Genomic DNA, 22,651 nt, shown 5'->3' on the forward strand with positions numbered 1-22,651 from the left:
CGTTGAGACAGGTATTTTGTTCACATCCGCCTACACAGGGAATGTTAAATTTCATTTTGGACATCATTGCTGAACTGAAACTTGGATTGAGAAGAATATGGAACAATTTTGCCACCAGCAAAATTTTAAGATAAGCAGAGTGAGCCTGCCTTTTGGCACTTAAATTCTATATTTCACCTTGATAGAGTTTTTGTAGTATCAGAACTCAATATGTACTGATTTTCTTTCTTTCTTTCTGCCATATGCTGTAACTGTGAACATTTCGTTTCTGATCCTTCATATTAGAAATTGTCACTCTTATACAACTAAATGGGGTTTCTTCTTTTTGGTTTACCATTAACTTATATGAAAAACATGATAAAAAGTCTTAATTTGGACTTGTACCTCAAATTTTTACTCAATCTTAATTTTGATGGGCGACCTTTTGCCAGGTAGTTTCTTGCTTTTCCAGTTTTTCAGATATCTTAAAATTTAGTTTCTTAGAAATAAACTTATTTTATATGGATTTGTTTTTTTAAAAAATCTCCACTTTGGCCTTGAAAATTTTATTTAAAATACTCTAAATTTTCATAGTTCTGAGACTTGACAGACTTAATGGTATAATGAGATTCATCATTTGCAACGAATACAGTGGAATTTAGGTATGCCGATCATTCTCTGAATTGTGACAAATGGTTTGGATTGTGAAGTAGATGGTGAAACTCATTTTGTGGAAATGTTCAATTGGTCCTTAGGATGACCATGCTAGAAATAGATTATGGCCCTCACAGTGTGAGAGGTCTTGTTGTTGTTTTTTGTTGTTGAGTCGTTTAGTCGTGTCCGACTCTTTGTGACCCCATGGATCAGAGCACACCAGGCACTCCTGTCTTGCACTGCCTCCCGCAGTTTGGTCAAACTCATGTTCGTAACTTCGAGAACACTGTCCAACCATCTTGTCCTCTGTCGTCCCCTTCTCCTAGTGCCCTCAATCTTTCCCAACATCAGTGTCTTTTCCAGTGAGTCTTCTCTTCTCATGAGGTGGCCAAAGTATTGGAGCCTCAGCTTCAGGATCTGTCCTTCCAGTGAGCACTCAGGGCTGAATTCCTTAAGAATGGATGGGTTTGATCTTCTTGCAGTCCATGGGACTCTCAAGAGTCTCCTCCAGCACCATAATTCAAAAGCATCAATTCTTTGGCGATCAGCCTTCTTTGTGGTCCAGCTCTCACTTCCATACATCACTACTGGGAAAACCATAGCTTTAACTATACAGACCTTTGTCGGCAAGGTGATTACAAGGAGGAAAAGTGTGTGTTGCTGAGGGCCATGGCAGAGAGAGAACTAAGAAGGATGTTAGCCTTTCAGAAAATTAAGAGGAATTTATTTTTCCTTTCTGTTTTGCTTAGGAGAACAGACATACAAAACACAGCACAACACACATACCGGTAAATGACTCACAATTACTCTCTTCCTAGGAACAGGTGCTGAACAAGCATCAGGGAAGGTAAGGAAAATAGGGATATGTTTCCCTGGAGGCAGACATGTCAAAAGTTAGCCGTAAGTCAAAGGGAATGGAATATAAAACTACATTCCATACCTGCTCTTTGACAAATAGCTGACCATAAGTGTAAGTCAAATTAGTCTAGTACATGGCTCACTGAACTGGTGACAAGGCAGCAGGTTTCCCTGAGAAATAATTCAAAAGGCCTCTGTTCCATTATAAATGAACACAGTTGCAGCAATTTTAACCCTTCCATTGCACCACAAACGTAATCCTATAACTGCTGGTACTCAGAGAAGCAAGGAGGCTTGAAGATCTGAACTTTCCTGAGCAGTGCTGAGCTGTGGGCTCAAGTTTTGATTGTAGAAAGGCAGCATTACTGCTGCCAAGGAAGCTACGACCCCCTTATTCCATCTTTGTACTTGTTTAGCATCTTAGTTCTTTTTGTAGGAGTTTAAAAGGACTTGGATAAACATGGCTGAATATTTACCTGGTCTTTGAGGAAGGGGGGGGGGGAGAGAGAAAAGCGCAAATGGGAATTTTAGAGGACAAATACTAGCTTAATCTTCATTCAAAGGTCACCAGTCCGATAGAACAACTTTCTTGCCTCGGCAAATTCTGAAAAAAAAGCCTGCAGGGTATAAGCAAAAGCCAACACCGATCTGTGGCCCACCAGGCATTAGAATCTTAGTTGGCACTATCAGATGCAGTTAATAAGATTTGAAATATTGCACATTGCTTTATAATATGCTTTGACTTGCCCCTCTGTTTCAGTTAAGCAATTTGTGGCTGAGAAGTGTGCCAAGGGAAAATAGATGATGCTCTTCAAATGGGGCTCATGTTACTGTTCAGTGTAAAATTGCATGAGATTTGCATGCAGTTGTTTCACACTGGTCTCTCTGTGTTATATGCCCTCATTTATGGTTGTCAAATGAAATCTACCAACTCTCCACCCCCACAAGAAGCTGTAATGTTTTGTAGGGAATATGATATGAAGAAGAAAGTGACAACCCTTTAGAACAGTGATGGCCAAACTCCCTCCCCCCCCAGCTGTTTTGGGACTACAACTCCCATCTTCCCTAGCTAACAGGACCAGTGGTCAGGGATGATGGGAATTGTAGTCCCCAAAACAGATGGAGGGCCAGCTTTGGCCATCACTGCTTTAGAATAAGAGACATCTGGCAACTCTGCCTTAGTGCATCAAACATGGCTAAATGAGTCCATTACATTCTGCTAGCTGCTAGCTGCTTTTTGTGAATCTCTTAAAAACAAGGTCATTGGTGCTGGAGATTGTTGCAGCACTCTTCAATTTAGATAACACCTCCTTTGTTTTCTCTCATAAAAAAAGAAAGAAGGCTGGAGGTGAATTATGGAAATATAAACAGCAGCTTGAATGGGACTGGAGCCTTGTACATGTGTCCGAGGGTGCCAAAATTGATAAATCAATAATAAGATCACCAGCATTTAAGCAGAAATTAAATACACACACACATAGGACCTGCTCACACCACTTCCTGGTATGGATTTAGTAACTCATAAGATTGCATGCCCCTCAACTGCCCCAATTAAATTTGCGGCTCTGTGCTCTGGTGTGAGAGCATGGTGCCCCAAAACATACGTTTTTGGGTCTGTACCTTCATGTGGGTCACATGGCTTGCCCAGGAGGGTGGCCTGGAAGATGTGCACCCCAGTTTTTGACCTGGACATGTTGGATGGATGAGATTTTTATTTTATTTCATAGCAATGCTTTCTGGGATTGTGGCACATTTTTCCAATTATTGTTGCCATGGGAACTGCTGGATGCTGAAATTGTGCTGGTTGCAGTAATGTAGTTGCTTGAGGGTACTTGGAAAGCCATTTTTGGTTTACTGTGTGAAAATATGTGAATAGGTTGGTATGCCGAACATGGGTCGAGTGGATCTATGTGGTATTCAGCAGGTTATGAAGTATCTATGTGACTTCTTTACCATATGCTCAGCTTAAAACTCAGCTCACGCTTATGTGGGCAATGCTCAACCCTCTTTCAGAATTTTTGCCCTGCTTATGATGGGTTGAGTTCAAGGTGTGTGGGTGCAAAAGAAAACCATTGGTTTAATCATATGCCTCAAACTCTACACACATAACCAGCCAACTCACCTCCTGAACATGTCACATTGGTCATAACTGGTCTTGGTCATTGTGAAGTTGATGAAAGTTTCCCAAAAGACATATGTCAAAAGTAGGGACATGGGGAAATTCAATTTGGTCGGCATTTTAATGTAAAACTCTGCAATTCACACTGTCTGAAACAATATGTGAACTGACACACAGCCATACTTTGAAATCAACACTTCTCTTGGTTTTGCAAGACAGGTTTCCAAACAAACAATGTCTACAAAAATGTGTGTATTGGGGGAAAGTATGTCTTAAAGTGCATATGGTAGAGAAAATAACATGCAAATATGCATCATGTTAGACTAAACTGCTTGCAAAAAATGCATATTTTGGGGGGGAATTGCATAAAAATGTGTATATTAGGAGAAACTCGCCCTATTTTTTATATTATTTTTTTTTTTAAAAAAATCGAACTGATGCAGAAATGTGGAGAATAGAACTTAGTAATGGAATGAGTAACTTTAAAGAGAGAGAGAGAGAGAGAGAGAGACAAATTGACATATTTGTCCATTCCTAGCCAAAACGCAAGATGAAATTGAACTAAATGTAGGCTACTTCTATAGCAGAAAAGAGAACCAAACTGTTGACTGGTGCAGAATGGACAATTTACTAAGTTGATAAATTTTCTATTCGGCATCTGCTTAAGGTGCACCCCCACCCTATTCTTCCTATGCCTCTGTTTTTGCCTCTTTGAATATAGGCACCTCAGGTATGTATTCACATGGGAGACTTATTGGCAAGTTTTGATACTTTAAACCAGGCATCCCCAAACTTCGGCCCTCCAGATGTTTTGGACTACAATTCCCATCATCCCTGACCACTGGTCCTGTTAGCTAGGGATCATGGGAGTTGTAGGCCAAAACATCTGGAGGGCTGCAGTTTGGGGATGCCTGCTTTAAACATTGACATTCTTCATCTTTTGGGAAATTCATTGAAAATCTTTTGATTTTAGGGTTTATTTCATTATAACAGCATTGTTGCTTTCAGCATCTTGAAGCTCACAGGGCTAACATCTCAATTGAAGGTTGACAGTTTTAGCAGACACTAAATTGGCTCCATTAAAAGGTAGGAATGATTGCTTCTATTATGAAATTCCTACTCAGTCCCTATATTGGTGGATGAAAGCTTCCTAGATGTTTGGTGTTGATAATGCAATCTCTAGCACACCAGATATATTTCTCTTGAAAAGTAAATGTGTCTCTTCCCTTTTGTGACACGACAAAGGAAAGATACTACTGCATTAGACAAACCATTCTTATTTCTTAGGAACATGTCTCTGTTATGATGCTCATTGATGAGTAGAGTGGATTACTCCACTTACCTTAGAGCAAGTGCATTTTGGTATAAGCACATAAATGCTTCCACTGAAACTTTGAAATAAGTAACAGCCATAGCAATCCATAGAATTGTTTGCTAGATTCTACATTGTACTTTCCAGGCCACATTTCACAATGCTGATTGATGCTGGTGTAGCAATGCTACCTGCCAATCCAAACGGCTTTGCCAATATTACATCAAGGCGGAATTTGGTTTCAGAGTCAATGCCATGATACTTGTGCAACCATTCTTCTGTTTTCTAACCTATTGTTTATTTACTGGCACTGACATTCATAAAATCGGACACAGATGTATCCAAGACAAAAGGACTGTGTGCTAGATGTGAATTATTCAGATTAACCAACCTTTGACCTTGGACTGGGGGATGGATAGAGAGAAGGGATGCAGCTTTTTATCAGTGTGAATTTGCTGATTTTAAAAATAAAGATCTGATTTCCCGAAACTTGCAGAACTAGGGGTAATAAAGCATTTCAACCAGGTAATAATTAGATTTCCCAAAAGGCGAAGGGAATTCCATTTTTGGTCACATAGCAGGCACCTTATTACACAAAAAGTGTAATCCTGTCATTTGTTACATGTAAACAGCTTCTATTGATTTCACTGGGACTTTTCCATGATTAACTAGTGACAGGATTGTATCCAAATACTGTAGATAAATCTTAAAATAGTGGCTTGAAATAGTATCTTGCACATAGAGCTTTTCATCTCAGCCTTTGTTCAGCCTCTGAGAAAAAAGAATCTCTCTCTCTCTCTCTCTCTCTCTCTCTCTCTCTCTCTCTCTCTCATGCTGGCAGCACTACCAACAGGCTGTACGGAATATAGGAGCCCAGCGGGAATAGACCTTTAGCAGGAATTCATATCTGTACTCTGAAACATGCACTTTTTATTGGTTACATTCCCTAAGGACTTGTTAAAGCATTAGTTACATTTTACCACCCTAAATGTCTTTACCATAAACAAATGAAACTTTGGAATCCAAGTTCAAGGAATAAACTCAAATGAAATGCAATTTAACCTCTCTTTGGGGATAAAGACTTAAGTGGGGAAGAATGAAGAATTGATAGCCTATTACGACTTGTAATTTTCCACCTTGAATTATTGACAACCTGTGACATTACACCCTTACAAATTACAATCTATAAACAGCTTGGAAAATATGACCTTTGCATTACAATTGGTCTCCAGATGCCTCTGAGCTTATTTTCAGGCAGCTGGCAGAGGGTTTATTTTCACTGAGGCTGAGTAGGTGTGAGAATGCAAGTAAGTGGAGAACTTTATTAGACACTCAAGCCAAGCTCGCTCTCTTTCGCGCTCTCCCCCTCTGAGGGGAACTTGAATACCTGATGAATGGTGGGTGGCATGGCTTTTTTTAAGGTTGAGGATGAGGGAAGTAAAAGTCATTAGAAATTTTTGGCAGTAATTGATTAGCAGTCATGGAATAAATAGAACTAATTAGCTGGAGTTTGTTGACTTAGCACTTTAACAAAATTGAAGGTGAGAAATACGCTGCATTCATGTTATGTGTGTGTTTTTTAAAAGGAAAAACTGTTCTTTGGGAACAGTTCCTCAGGAATGAGTAGGCAGATTGGAAGGCGTTGTTTAAGTGGAAATGAATGGGCTTACATTCCAGCCCTCCTTTTTTGGCATCTGTCCCACAAAAGGTCATGTCTTCTGAGACAGTATAAGATTGTTGGGCTTTGAACTTTACCCGTAAGCAACTGGCCGGAGCTCATTTATGCTGCCAAGACCCTGTTTAGTCACTTCATTTGTCCAAGTTTAAGGACAGTAGCTTGTCAGATTTAATTATGACCTCTTTAAATTGCTGGTGACGTTCCATAAATGTTAATAGATTTCCCCAACAATATAATATATTCATTATATTATAATGCAATATAATATCTTTCTTTCATATAGCTATTATAGTTAACAAGACATAAAGACTTCTACGGGAAAGAATCTGTGCAAAACAGGGGAAGGGAACCTCTTTCTTTTGGGGCAACCTCCTGAGGACCACATGGGGCCATAGGGAAAAATGAGCAAAGCTATGCATGCAGATTTTACCTCTGCAAAATAGGCAAGTTTCTACACACACTCCCTATTGCCTTTGAAGCATCTGAGGAATGGAAGAGAGTCAGGTTTGAGTTAAGCAGGGGTGGAATTACACGGTGACAAGAAAGGTGATGGTTTTAAACAATAACAGTGATGTGAATAAAGTGAGGAGGGGTAGACACAGAGAGGAGGGAAGTTGTAGTTTAAAGGAAGGTTTGAGTACAGTGAGAAGGATGTTGAGAAAGGCTTTGTTGTGTTAGCTTTTTGGTATTGGCTTCTGTGTTGTACCCATCTCTACTTGTTGGTTTTTTTAATTAAAAAAACCCAGTGTTTCCCCTTCCTAATCTAGCCAGATATCCCCAATTGCTTTAAACCACAACATCCCCCTTCTTAAGTTAGGGCTAATCCACACTTCCCTATTGCTCTGTGCTTTCAAGGCAGAGATCCATGCTTTCCATGAGACACCACACAACATCCAATGGGGGCTGCACAATGACGATCTAGTGCAAATATAGTATAGAGAGAAATGGGGAAGCAGTATCACAATACTGCCAGAGCAAATGTCTGTACTTACCTTGAGGAAAGCTAAGCTATGAAACACCTTGCCTCTGGGAAAATGCTGTGGCGAAAAATTTAGCAAATCCCATAGATAGATCAGCTATCACTTGAAAGCGGCATCAGTAATTTCCAGCTGATTGTGTCAATCTCTGCCTTCATTTTGTGACTGGTTCTGCCGCTGCAATACCATTCTGTGACTGGTGGACCTTAGTAATTTTCAGCCATCTCAAGTGGACCCTGGTAGCACCAGGTTTGAGAACGCCCACTTTAACTAATAGTACATGCCCATCAGGTTTATCAGACATAAGCCCCATTGTGTTCCAGGGGACTAACGATATCATTAATTAAATTTATGACGTTTTGGGGAAGTGTACAAAAAAACATTTATACTGATGAGTTTCCTTCTGTTGTCCTGTCCCAATCATAAATTGATATATTTTGTAAGGTATGCCTTCCCCTCTAACCCTGGGGTTGTCCAGTTACTCAAGGGCACTCCATTCCTTTATCTTCGTTGCATTTTCCTTGTGACCATGCGGCACAATTCAATAACTCTGTCGTGCTATCTTTTTTTCCTTCTGACAGGGAGCTAAACAGTGATTTATTGCTTGAATGCCTATCCCTTTCATGAAAGCCATTTGTTTAAACATCAGTAAAGCACGAAATTAATTATTCATTGCATGCTAATTTTTCACTTTTATCTGCTTTAGAAAGCCTCAGAATAAGCTGACTGCTAGGTGTTCAGATATATATAAATATGTCACATTATTTCTAGCTAGCAGTTCTGGAGTCTGGGATTTTGTGTTTTAATTATTTCCCTCCCCACCATCTAGTGGTTCTATTTCCAAGGAAGGTTTTCCACACCAACCTTTCCTCCTCTCTTTGCAACATTTTCTCATTCTCCTTTAGAAAGTGGCTTCAGTTCATATTGCTACAACTTCTGGCTAGAAAGATTTGTTTTGGGGGTTTATAGCATCTATTATAACTGCAATCGTAAATATACCCTGCAGGACACCATCTAGTAAATGAGGTTTGGTGTGTGGGTGTGTGGTGTTAATATACTGAGGTGATTTGTGATCTAATATTTGTTGGGTGGTTCTGGGTAGTGCAAGATCATAACTTTGTTTAAATTTGTGCAGGACGTGTGTGTGTGTGTGTGTGTGTGTGTGTGTGTGTGTGGTTTTTTCCCATCACATGAGTTCATGGGACAGTAATTATTTTTTTTTTGTTTGTTATTTGTATCCCATCTATCTGACTGGGTTGCCCCAGCTACTCTGGGAGGCTTCCAACATATATAAAAACATAATAAAATATTAAACTTTCTATACAGGGCTGCCTTCAGATGTCTTCTAAAAGTTATATAGTTACTCATCTTCTTGACATCTGATGGGAGGGTGTTCTACAGGGAGGGCACCACTACAGTAAGCACTGTTCAAGGTTGCAATCCAGTTCAAAGCTGTGAAACCAGGAACCATCTTCCTCAGTTTATCAATTCATATGAAGTGTGATAGTTACATGAGGGATATTCCAAATGAACAGCCCTCCACAAGAAAATGGTGGAAGTACTGTATCTCTTCAAATGTGTGTTTGATTTGCTCATAAAATCATGTAGCAAAGGTATAGACCAGTGATGGGGAACCTGAGGCCCTCTAGATCAGGCATCCCCAAACTTCAGCCCTCCAGATGTTTTGGACTACAATTCCCATCTTCCCCGACCACTGATCCTGTTAGCTAGGGATCATGGGAGTTGTAGGCCAAAACATCTGGAGGGCCGCAGTTTGGGGATGCCTGCTCTAGATGTTCCTAGACTGCAGCTCCAATAATACCTGAGCATTGGCTATGCTGGCTAGGGTTAATGGGCAGTCTAACAACACTCAGAGGACCATAGTCTCTTCATCTCTGCTTTAGACCAATGCTTTTTGCTGCCCAACTGTCCCTGGGCAGTTTTTCTGTGTTTTTACAAATGAGCTGACAGATGGCAGCCATTTTGTGTGTGAGAGGGGAACTAATCAGTCTAGAAAAAGCTCTGTGTTTACCACAAGAGGGACACCTTATTGGAGCAAGCAGTCTTGCTTGTTAAATTAATTATGTCATGCCCAATTGAGAAGTCAGATTTTTGTTATGGGTTTTTTTTTGGGGGGGAGGGGTATCCAAGATTGGCATATCCAAGATTGTCACAGTTGGAAGTGAAATATCAGGTGGATAAAGGTTTTGTATTAGAAGGCTTAAATAGTATCATCTTCATTTTCTTTCTCAATATTTGCTTTCACCCATAAAGCATCTACTATATATTTATATATGGTACATACGTAGGAAATCCAAACATTTTGGGCAGGGGGATCAGACTTGAGAATGCAATAACATCCCTCACTTCCATGTTTCATCTCCCCGCCCCCAACGCCACCCCAAATGCTGTGAGGTAAGTTCAAACTCTTCAACACAATTCCTCTGGCAGATTTGTTGCACGAAAAGTATTTGTGTTTATTTGCTATATTTGAAGTAAAATAAAAAAATTCCTTCAGTAGCACCTTAAAGACCAACTAAGTTTTTATTTTGGTATGAGCTTTCGTGTGCATGCACACTTCTTCAGATACAGTGAAATAGAAGTCCCCAGGCACTTATGTAGAGAAGGGGTGGGGAGGGGTGGGGAGGGGGAGGGGAGGGGGGATCACTCAGAAGGGTGGTGGAAATGGATGATTGACTGACTGATAGCTGTTGATGACCGAAAACGACTGCAAATGGTTTTGCATGAAAAAGCAAGGGTTGAGATGGCTGAAGATCGCTTATCATGTATAATGAGATAAGAATCCGATATCTCTGTTCAAACCAGGTCCCTCCATGGTTTGAGCTTGGTGATAAGTTGTAATTCAGCAACTTCTCTTTCCAGTCTATTTCTGAAATTCTTTTGTAGTAAGACAGCTACTTTGAGATCTTGTATAGAATGTCCTGGGAGATTGAAGTGTTCTCCTACTGGTTTTTCTGTCTTCTGGTTCCTGATGTCAGATTTATGTCCATTTATCCTTTGGCGTAGGGTTTGGCCTGTTTGTCGAATATAGAGAGCTGAAGGGCACTGTTGGCATTTGATGGCATACACAATGTTAGAAGATGAGCAATTAAATAGTCCTGAGATGGTATGTTGGATGTTGTTGGGGCCAGTAATGATGTTGTCCGGGTGTATGTGGCAGCAAAGTTGGCATCTGGGTTTATTGCAGGCTCTGGTACCAGTGTCCATGTTAAGTCTGGTGGTTGTATTATTGTGGGTGAGGAGTTGTTTAAGATTGGGTGGCTGTCTGTAGGCAATGAAAGGTCTTCCTCCCAGAGCTATATTTGAAAAAGGGATTTGTTTCTTTTCCCTATATAGTTTGGAGCAGCTCACTTCTGTGAGCTGTCTGTATTACCTAGAGGGGAGATGAGCGCTTTGTTTACCCATAAGGAAGCTTGCTTAAGAAGCAGTTTTACTTGTAAAACCAAGTAAGTCATGGCCAATTGGCTGGCTGGGACTTTTGACATGACACAATCTGCTTGTACATGCCCTCGCTTTGTTATGGATAATATGAGTGAATCTATCAGATATGAGGCTTGAATACAGAGAGTGCCATATAAACTCAGAGAGAGAGCATTGTATTGGATGTCACAATCCGTGTTCCTTGTTCCTTGTTCCATGCTGCCTGAGCAGAGGTAAACAATGGTTTGATGTATGGAGGAATGAGTGAAAATTAGCCATATTAAAAGTAATATAGCGCAGTGTTCTTGTAAACAACTCCAGGGCCATTAGTCCTTGAAAGCAGAAAACTAGATCTGAACTGCATTTTTATGAATGTTTACTTTTGTGCTCTAATGCACACATTTGACAAGGGATTTTTTTTTGTCAGTTAAGAAGTCACGCCAAAACAGAAAATATAACTCTACTTCTTGTGCATGTATTTTCGGCTCGGAGGGAAGTCTGCAAAAGCCTCCAAAGTTTGATTTTGAAAGTTCCAGGGAATTGTACAGTCCCTGCATAAGGGAGAAGCCCTTGTATAAAATGAACCAGCACACACATTTAAATGCAACAGATAATGTTTACACAGGGTAAGCACTTTATCCATGATGCATGTAAGTTGGGAGTTATTCGCTAGCCAGTCTGATATGAGCTGGGCTTGGTGATAGCTTCATTTAATGAAGACAAATCAGTGATGGCCAATGTTTCTGACATGTGTGCCAAAAGTCTAGTCCAAAGTATTGAATGTTGTTACTTTGTTATGCACTAAAGTCCATATGGCAGCCTTTTATTCTCTATGCCAGTGGTTTTCAACCAGTGTGCCGCATAGCCCTGAATGAGGGTCTCGTGCGCCACAGGCAGCACCAACCTCCATCCCTCCTTTCCCTCTCTCCTCTGATAATGGCAATCAGACCTCAGTAAAGAAAGTGCACTCCTGTTGGTTGGGACCATTAACAAGATGCATTACTATTGGACGGGATGTATCGGGTACTGTCCAGGGGCTGCTTGGAGAAGGGCAAGAAGAGGAGGAAGAGAGAGAGCTGGTGAGTTGGAGGGAGGAGGCAGTAAAGGCAGGGATGAACATAGGGAGTAGTTCTGTTTATTTATTTGAGATGAGGGTGCTTATTAGTTTGTTTGCCCAAAACAGGCAAGAAGCCCAAGGATGGAAGGGAGGGAGGAGTGATATCCTAGAGGGTTTAAAATGGGGCACAAAGCAGGTGGGGGCTCTACTCCAAGGGGGCAGCCAGCCAGCTGGTATTGAGTAGGATTTACCTGGCAGATTGGGGGCTCAGGTGGAGGAGAGTACCAGTGGGTGAGAAGGGACGAACTTGTGAATAGGGTCAAGTGGGGATGGATAAAGAAACAAGCAAAAGACCAGAGTGGGGCAGATATTTGTGGGAGGGGCACTGTTGGTAGAGGGGATGGAAGAGCCCCACGGAATTGGAGAGAAAATAGGGGGCGGTAACAGATTCAGATAAGGCCTTTGAAGGGGAAGCAGGGCAGAGTCAGAGGTGGGAGTCAAGAAGGCTGAAAATCTCTACTCTATGCAGTACCTTTGAGTGGGTTTGCTTTTAGTTCATTGAAACCAGGGGAAGGGCAGAACCACTACATAGGAAAAGCAGGCATAAGTTAAGTATATGACTTACCTTGGGCTTTTGCTTCTCTAACTGTTTTTGAGCAATGATGGAAGTGAGCAAACATTACACGTTCATTGGGGGAGAGACAGGTCTCTTGCAGATGTCTTGCCTCAAGGCTCACAAAATTCTCAATCCAGCCCTGAGGTTATAAATCGAAAGAACCAAATCACTTGGAATTATAGCAGAAACATGTTTTTATTAGGTTGATTTATTTGCCTCTCTTTGAAGAACTCCTTTCCCCATAAAGTGATAAAAGGTATTTGCTTGACTTTAGCATCTTATTGTACTGGGGGAAAATGGAAATAATTTGTAGATAGGAAGCCTGGTGATCCAAAAGATACTAAAACATTTTCAGGTGGAAAGATTGAGTTCCTACAGAAAGGTTGTTTTGTGTTAGAAATAGCTGTGCCATCAGAAAATGTTCTCTATAATGTATTTACAAAAGAAAACAAACCTTGTTTTCTTCCCCAAAACACAAAGATCAGGTATGAATATGTGGTCTTATGCTTGCAGATCCTTATGATAGTCAGTGGTGGGTTTTTTTCTGGGGTACGCGGGGGTATGCACACCCCTAAACATTTTGTTAATTCAAGTTTGGCCTTAGAAAGCACTGCTAATCACATGGCTAGTGGAAGTGATGATATTCCAGCTGAACTATTTAAAATTTTAAAAGATGATGCTGTTAAGGTGCTACACTCAATATGCCAGCAAGTTTGGAAAACTCAGCAGTAGCCAGAGGATTGGATAGGATCAGTCTACATCCCAATCCCAAAAAGGGCAGTGCCAAAATATGCTCCAACTACCACACAATTGCACTCATTTCACACACTAGCAAGGTTATGCTTAAAATTCTACAAGGCAGGCTTAGGCAGTATGTGGACCGAGAACTCCCAGAAGTGCAAGCTGGATTTTGAAGGGGCAGGAACCAGAGACCAAATTGCAAACATGCGCTGGATTATGGAGAAATCTAGAGAGTTCCAGCAAAACATCTACTTCTGCTTCATTGACTACACAAAAGCCTTTGACTGTGTTGACCACAGCAAACTATGGCAAATTCTTAAAGAAATGGGAGTGCCTGATCACCTCATCTGTCTCCTGAGAAATCTCTATGTGGGACAAGAAGCTACAGTTAGAACTGGATATGGAACAACTGATTGGTTCAAAATTGGGAAAGGAGTACGACAAGGTTGTATATTGTCTCCCTGCTTATTTAACTCATATGCAGAATTCATCATGCGAAAGGCTGGGCTGGATGAATCCCAAACTGGAATTAAGATTGCCGGAAGAAATATCAACAACCTCAGATATGCAGATGACACAACCTTGATGGCAGAAAGTGAGGAGGAATTAAAGAACCTTTTAATGAGGGTGAAAGAGGAGAGCGCAAAATATGGTCCGAAGCTCAACATCAAAAAAACTAAGATCATGGCCACTGGTCCCATCACCTCCTGGCACATAGAAGGGGAAGAAATGGAGGCAGTGAGAGATTTTACTTTCTTGGGTTCCATGATCCCTGCGGACACAACTAAACAACAACAAAAGTTTGGCCTCATTGAGGCACCGTATTTCAATATGAGTAGGAAAACGAGAGTACCCCTAAACATTTTTTTAAAGAAAACAGCACTGATGATAGTTAATACATTTCAGAATCACGTGCAAACACCCCAACATCACCAAACTGCATGTCGCTAGGCTTTGCCTGTACAGTATTCTGCTTCAGAACATGGATATAACAAAGCAACATGCCATTCATATTGTTGCTAGGACATTCCTGCGTTTGTGGGCCTTCTGGTCTTTTATGCATAGAACCATCCCAGTTATACCTTAAAACAGGGGTCCCCAGACTTACTGCGCTTCAGGCAGGTGCCCAAAGCGCCAATCCCATGGTGGGCCAGAGGGCGGGGGAGCACGCGGGAACATGCACCCATGCGCCTGTGCACCCGCTGTTTCCGGCACACTTCCAGGTCGCCGGAGCACTGGAAATGGCTTGTGCGCATGTGCATAGGCCTCTTCCGACCTGGAAGTACACCGGAAATGACACTTGCGCATGCGCGCAAACTATTTCCGATGCTCCGGCAACCTGGAAGTGGGCTGCTGTGCTGCAACCTGCCGCAAAGAGCGGGCGACGGCAGGCAGTGGGGGACACTGTGGGCCAGATAAATCGGTCCATCAGGCCGTATCCGGCCCGCAGGCCATAGTCTGTGGACCTCTGCCTTAAAAGGTTGCTCATTCTATTCCTTAGCACAATTGCAGCCTCTTCCAAAGCACATGGAAAATGAACAGGGTTATAGCGACTAATCTTTCTAGATAAATGTCAGTGTAAAAGTGGCCAGAGTAGCTGCCAGGGGAAAAGAGCATTAGTGTCAGGGAAGCTTAGCCAAGCGATTAAGTGACACTATATTGGCTTGATATGGTATCCATGTTTTTGAAAGTTGTGTCAAAATAGTTGGATCCCTTGGGCATAGAGTGGAAAGTAATACGAGTCTTCTAGGAACATCACACAAAGTTGCATCCCTGTAATTCATAAAATAAAGCTGTAGGATTTCTTTCATTATATTCTTTATGGGAAACATGAATACAACCTCCCAGTGGCTCCTGGTCCCCTGGCTGAAGACAGAGGCCAGAGTTTGTTTCAAATAACGTGACACTGCCAACACTTTCAAAGGGACAAGTATTGGATTTTGTGGCTTGCATTGGAACTGAATGGCACAAGCCTTGAGATAATTATCTTCCAAAGACACAGATTCTCATCCCCTAAAGACTTGTGGAAACAAGTAGCTTGTGCCTGTCTTGACAGCTGCCTTTTGTGATGCCTGGGGAACTTGAAATCATAAGCTGATCATGGCTATGCATGCAACTTTGGCTCATCCTAGATCAGTTACTGCAGTTGGAAGTTGAAGTCCCTTTCTTGGTCTGTAAACTGCTCTGCTTGGATCTGTGTTTATGAATATTCATGTGGCATGGAACCTTGCAGATCACTTCCGGCTGGGAATTCTTCATCTGGAGGACAGCATTGCTCTATGTCAGGCACCCCCAAACTCGGCCCTCCAGATATTTTGGAACTACAACTCCCATCATCCCTAGCTAACAGTACCAGTGGTCAGGGATGATGGGAATTGTAGTCCCAAAACATCTGGAGGGCCGAGTTTGGGGATGCCTGCTCTATGCCATCATCTGCCATGTTTCCTCCCCTCACCTTTTCATCACTTAAATAATGGTATTGTTTCTGAAATACCTGCCTCTAAATGGCATGTAACCACCAGGTTTCTCTCTAGATCCCATGTTGATCTCAGAGATCAAATTGTTTGAACTTCCCATTAATTTTCTTTTCTTAATGACAGCTGCTACAGGAAGGGACAGATTTGAACCTAGGTCAAAGGTTGTGTGGTGACAGTAAAGATCCTCCCACCTTTGCACTGTAGCTGCAGCCCAAAGCATTTCCCAACATACTGCTTTGAGGAGAGAAAATTGCACATGGAAATCTATCTAGGAATCTCCCATGTTTTGCTACTTTGACCTTACAATGTCCTCTTAGTATTTGCATCATCTGTGCATGACATGTGGATACCCAGGACACTGAAACAGTCCTTTTTGTTTGCGCGAGCATTATTCTTGAGTACCTTTTCCACAGAGATGTGCCAAAACTTGAACATGAGCATCTTCAGGGGCATTGTAAAAACTGGGCTGTTTTTTGGTTGTGAAATTGGCAAATATGGAAACACTTGTGAGTGTTTGAATGTTAGCACATTTCTCACACTGCCATTTTATATACACTTGCCTTGGGATTAATACCATTGAACTCAATAGAGCTTACTTACAAGGGCTGGATGGTAAAATTTGGTCTAATACATAAAATGTCATTATCTTGTTTAAAAAATTATTATTCATAGATGACATTCTTAATAGTGCACCTTCTGTTGATCTGGGTAACCATGATAAGTTATAAGGAAGGAAGCATTATATATAGTATGCTGAACAGTGGAAATGAGAGCACTTGGTACATTAGGGAAATATAATTACATTCATATTGCTTGAATGGAAAACATTTCAGGGACTGGGAAATGTCAATGGACAACTACTTCTATTAGTTGCTTACATTGTGTTGTTCCCCTCGCTTCTGCAACATGACCACAGAAGCCCCTCAAAGACCAGGGGATATGTAAGCAAATCTTACATTCATTTTTCTTTACTTCTTCTATAGCTAGTTGTGTTGTTTGATGAAATTACTGTAGATGAGAGGAATAGAAACAAAGCGGAAAAAGGGCAATGCATTATTTTTCATTACATTACTGAATTCCTTTACACCCATATTTTGACATTTAGAACAACATCATATGCATGTCTTTGTTCATTAAGGTATTCAGATTAGCAAGCGACAGTCCAGGGGAGAGAAAAAGAATGTTAAATGTAAACTACCACTAACCTTTTACAGGCTAAACAGCAAAGAAGCAAAAGTAAGAATGAAAGAATAAATATTTTACATCATGGGTCTACATACAGTAGCTTTTCTAGTAACAATACACAAAATGAGAGCCCCTCAATGCAAACACGTATTTTGCTATCCTCTTTGTACTTTTGTCTTTGTATCAAAAATATGTACTTTATTAGAAAAAGTAATTGGAAAAGATAGGTTATCACACCGTAGCAATAAACTAAAAGGGGTATTATGAAAAGGGGTGCATTAAAATGAAAGATGAGGGGATTACCTAATAGTTACTCAGTTTACATATTTTTAAAGATCACTGTATATTGCTTTAACATAGAAGTGGTTTAAATAGGAGTAAAGCCTGAGATTTAATCTCTCTGGGAATATTTATTCTTAGGCTGGGTCATTAGTATCACTTCATACAGCCAAAAAAGCATTGAAGGAATGCACACATTGTTCTGAGCTGTTTTTTCTGCAAGAAGCTGTCCAGAACCAGAACTGGATGACATCTCCAAGGGATCTAGGGAAGTCATTGGACCCTAATAAATAATCCTTTTTTCTGGAAGCTGCCCACATGGGAAAGCTGTAGCTTCAGGAGACCTGGCATGCCCTAATTGATCACAGCCCCTTACCCTTGACACAGCCTTCCACAATTTCTACCAGAATCCCAGCAACAGAAAGTGTGATGAGTGTCTCCTAGTTAGGCTAGGAACAGAAATCAAGTCTGGGAGCATAAAACTAATCATTGAGACCTACTCAGGAGGGGAAAACAATATCTTATATATGTCCTCTGGATCAGAGTCCGTGCTAATATTCCAGGAGGGAGTGGGGTAGCCAGGGTAGCTATAAAATTGCTTAATTGATTTCTAACTGATCGCCAGATAGAATGTTGGGCATTGCATGAGTTCAAACGAAATATAACTAAGCACAAAATAGCACACTAAGAAGGGTTTCTGAATATGTCTTCAGAAGCCCCCTCAAAATGTTATTTTCTGCAGCACTCTGAACAGGGGTTCTGAAGATCTGACAATCATCTGATTGTCAGATCTTCAGAAACTCAGTTCAAAGTTTTGCACAAAATAGCAGGCTGAAAGGGGCTTCTAAAGATCCCTGTGAGCAAAAAGGTCACCTGATACAATTTTGACATCAGGTGATGGGCAGGTGTGCAGCTCCACCCACCTGCCAAACTTGGTTCACAAGGGGCAGGAGAGATAATTCAGGCTAGAAAAGTTCCCTACGTCTAAACTAAGACATGTATAACCTTGGCTCGGTCTGATATTTCCAGTAATGACACAGTTTGTAAACTTAACCCTCCAGAAGTGCTCCTCATCACTGCCAAGATCAGGGCTCCCACCTGTAGACTACACCCAAAATGTGAACCTAAGTCTTCAGGAGGACTGAAACTGAAATTCAGTATAGCTTGAAACAGTATCCCCCACTCTGTCTTTCTGCTGCAACTTTTTGCAACCACGGCCTGATTTATTTTTTCCAGTACAAACTTTATCTTAGCTGCTTGATGAAATGCTATTTCAAACTTGATTTTAAAGTAGATAAGTTGATGTAGTTTTAGTTGCTACTTGTTTCTATTATGAACTAAGTGCTGCTTTTGCTTTTGTCTGTAAGCTGTTCTGAGGGCTCGATGGGAGCCATGTGGTTGGTAAATAAATCATAATAAATGATTGGTTCGTATGGAGTTATTGGCACAATGGCAGCTGAAACAATATAGTGCAAAGCATGTAGTCAAGCACAGCAGAGATGAACAGCTAATTGCAGCTGGAAATCACCAGTCATTCTGCTGTCCTCTGTTTTCCAAACTCTGATCTACTAAAAGTTGATGACTCACTTTCATTTTAATTTCCCTTTTTTTTAGAGAGAACCTGAGCTTGTGCTAGGTGTCAGGCTGCCTACCACCCTGTCAGATGGCATTCCCACAGCGGGTGCGTATGCCTGACAAAGACTTGTGCCAATTAAGGCTTGGAAAGTGCTAAATTTCAATCACCGCCCTCCCAGGAAAGCTTATCAGTGGCAGCAGGGCGGCTGTTTGTTGAAGATACAGAATTATGTTGCCGCTCCGCTCCCTGAATAGACCTATAAATCCCCCACTACGAAAATGGGGAAGGGGGGGGCATTTGCACATAAAGCATTTCTGGTAGTTGCTCTCCTGATACAAGACAGCAGTAAACCAAATAATGAAGTCAAGCTAGCAGTGTGCCAGGTCTCGCATCCATCTGTAACAGGAATTAAGGGCACTGTCAGCAACTGAACCTGTTAACCCGAAAAGCAGCTTAACAAAACCTCCAGCAGAGATATTACTTAAAGCGTGTCCATAGTTTTGGGAGGCACCACTGTTTTCTATATGTTTTGGTGGTTTTACAGGGGCATGGTGAAATTACCAGAGCATGTAGCAAACTACCCCATATGAACGGTATTCTATGGAGTGTTATCTACACCAGGGGTGCCCAGGACTTTTTTCAGCTAAAACTCACAGGAACTCAGTTCTGGCACCTCTCAGGGTGGTGCCATTGCCATTATAAGAGAACAAGGGAGGTGTTCATGGTGAATTCCGGCACCTCTTTTTCTAGAAAAATAGCATGGGGGGTGTCTAACCTGTAGCCCCCCAGTTAGACTCCTGCCCCCACCAGTCTCAGGCAGCATGGCCAATGGCCTGGAATAATGAGAGCTGTAGTTCAACAATGTATGAAGGGCCACGTGTTATCCACCCTTGCTATATATGACCACAATGCCAATGAGGTGGATTTGTGGCTGTGGAGGTGGGGGGAATTTGGCCTACCACAATGAATGTATGAATGAATGACTTTAAAGTACAGTGGTGCCTCGCTTAATGAACGCCCTGTAAGACGAAATTTTCACTTAAAGAAAGGATTTTTCTAGCGGAGGTTGCCTCGCTAGACGAATTCGTTTTACGAAAAATTCATCTAGCGAATCGCGGTTTCCCATAGGAATGCATTGAAATTCAATTAATGCGTTCCTATGGGCCCAAAAAAAAAATTCAAAAAAAATTCAATGCATTCCTATGGGGTTCGCTAGACGAATTTTTTGTTATAAGAATAGACCTGCGGAACGAATTAAATTCGTCTAGCGAGGCAATTAGCATGGAAGCCACAATCACACTTTGATTAAGTAATGCCAGAAGCACATCTGCACTGAAAAATTATGTAATGCAGCTTTCCCTTAAAATTTCATTTAAGACTACTGTAATGTCTTTCTCTCTTTTTTAATTGGGTTGGTAAACCCAATTAATGGGATGCTGTGGATGTAATTCATCTTGTTTTAGCAAAGCATTTGACAACATGCCCCATATTTTGCTCCATGAACTGGTTAAATGTGGGTTAGATGATAATGCTATCAAATGGTTTTCCAGCTGGTTGGAAAATGGTACTCATGGAGGGCTCATCATTGGTTGCAAGTAGGGTGCTGCAAGGCTCTATTCTAGGCCTGGTATTCTTTGTACATTGGGATCAATGCCTTAGATGAAGAAGTGGAGGCAACCCTTGTTAAATGTGTGGATAATCTGGGAGGAATAGCAAACACCTCAAAAGACAGGAATAAAATTCAAAATGACCCTTATAGAATGGGAAATGGTTGAAATTAACAAAAGGAAATTTGATACAGACAAATGCAAAGTTCAGTGTTTAGGGCCAACCAACAAAACATCAAATGGACAGGTATAAAGTGGACAATATATGTACTTTTGTTTGTTTGTTAAAAACTTTAATAAAAAGTTTTCAGATCATAAAATGTAACAGCTGCAATTTTAAAAGGATATAAACTAATTGAAAAAAGGTACAGGGGGGGGGGAACAAAGATGGATAGCAAGTCCATAAGCTAAACATGTTTAGCTGGATATTAATACTCTTGAGATGCCTCAAGGGCTATCACATAGAAACGGTCAATGAATGGTTATGTGCTGCCCCAGAGAGTATGACTACATCCATTAACAGATTTCAGCTAAAGTCCAGGAGAAGCATTTTATCCATAAGAGCAGTCTGAGAACTGAACCAATGACAAACAGGGATTGTGGGTCCCCTTGGCAAAAGTCTTCAAGCAGCTATTGGAAAGCCATTCTTTGTTCTGCATTTCCTGCATTGTGCAGGGTGTTGGACCTACAAGATCCTGTCCAACTCTATGACTCCATACTATTTAGAAGAATATACTATACTATGGGTCTTTATTAAAGTCTGTGGTTCTGTACAATTTATCTATCTGTTATTGTACAATGTGAGGGCTTATTTCTGGGGACGGGGGGTAACTGCAAGAGTAGAAGATCTTGACCACTAATTCACATGGAGCCCCTGCAGCAGGTCTAGAAAAATAGTTTTAAACTGGTTCACACCCTGTTGACGTTTTACCTTTATCATGTGCTTTGAGTGGAAAAGCAGATGACCCTCCCCTTTTTTTCTGAGAGAAGTTGCCACATGCGGCAGACACTGGTGGGAGGAATTCCGATGTCTGCTGACGTCTCTGCAGACACTTCCATATCAGTTAAGCAAATGCTTGAGCAGTTCATTTAATTATGTTAAGCACCCATTAACAGCAGTCTAAGTCCTCCCCTGGGTCATATCAGTTCTATGAGATTCTAATTGTTAGAGAGTAACCATGATTTCCTTCTTGTGCCTGCAGGTGATTTTAATTCTGACAAAGCTGTATGACTACAACCTGGGGAGTATCACGGAGAGCTCACTGTGGAGGTATGTAGATAAGCTGAGTTAATAATTACCAACTTACTTAACAATTTGGACACTGTGGTACAGTCCTCTCATTAGATTTAATTGGATTTCTTACATGATGGAAGGTTTGCAGGTCTCTCAGAGTGGTCATTTATGGCTCTGCTCATTCTTCACACGTGGAGATGTCAGAATTGAGCCATCCTATTCAACTACATGATGTACTGCTGCTTTCATGCATCTGTTAATTAAAAATGAAAATTTGATTTAAAAACTGAAAGCAAAACCTAATGTTGTTCCAATTTGTAGTAATAATTTATTTCTTACAATATGGTGAATAGTGCATTATAACAAGCTCATTTTCCAGAGTGAAAATCTTAGTGTGGGAAGGGACCCAAGGGTCATCTAGTCCAACCACCTGCAATGCAGAAATCTCAGCTAAGGCATCCATGACAGATGTCCATCCAACCTCTGTTTGAAAACCTCCAAGTAAGGAGAGTCCACCACCTCTCGTGGGAGTCTGTTCCACTGCTGAATAGCATTAGTTAATTTCCATTTCAAGCTTAGCAGTGATATTTTCTTTCTATTCACACTGCTTCTGCTACACACACACACACACACACACACACACACACACACACCATATTTATAATATTTTACTCAACTCTTACTCTTTGCTTAGAAAGCTTACATGGAGCTTTTAATAGACTCCTGTTTAGTCACTCATCATACCTAGAGTTGCTTAACGTCAGCAACAATGTAGCAATGTGTGTCCCAAACTAATTCATATAAAAGTACTATATTTCCTTTGTGCATTCTCCCATCCCATGCTGGGAATAAACATGCTGG

The 22,651-nt window shown here is 41.1% G+C and overlaps 1 protein-coding gene across 3 annotated transcripts in view; it reads left to right on the top strand.

Moving 5' to 3' along the window:
- The window catches only part of SORCS1 (sortilin related VPS10 domain containing receptor 1), a 359,672-nt gene that overhangs the window by 102,628 nt on the left and 234,393 nt on the right, over positions 1–22,651 (top strand). For all 3 annotated transcript variants that reach the window (XR_009557597.2, XM_035132751.3, XM_088670638.1), the window contains exon 2: positions 21,759–21,826. Coding sequence is in view for 2 of the 3 variants with exons in the window: in XM_035132751.3 (XP_034988642.3) it covers positions 21,759–21,826 (68 nt within the window). In the remaining variant the exon portion in view is untranslated. The remainder of the gene's footprint in view (positions 1–21,758; positions 21,827–22,651) is intronic.

The sequence above is a fragment of the Zootoca vivipara genome, chromosome 5 (assembly GCF_965207765.1).
Source record: "Zootoca vivipara chromosome 5, rZooViv2.hap1.1, whole genome shotgun sequence".
NCBI classification, from domain to species: domain Eukaryota; kingdom Metazoa; phylum Chordata; class Lepidosauria; order Squamata; family Lacertidae; genus Zootoca; species Zootoca vivipara.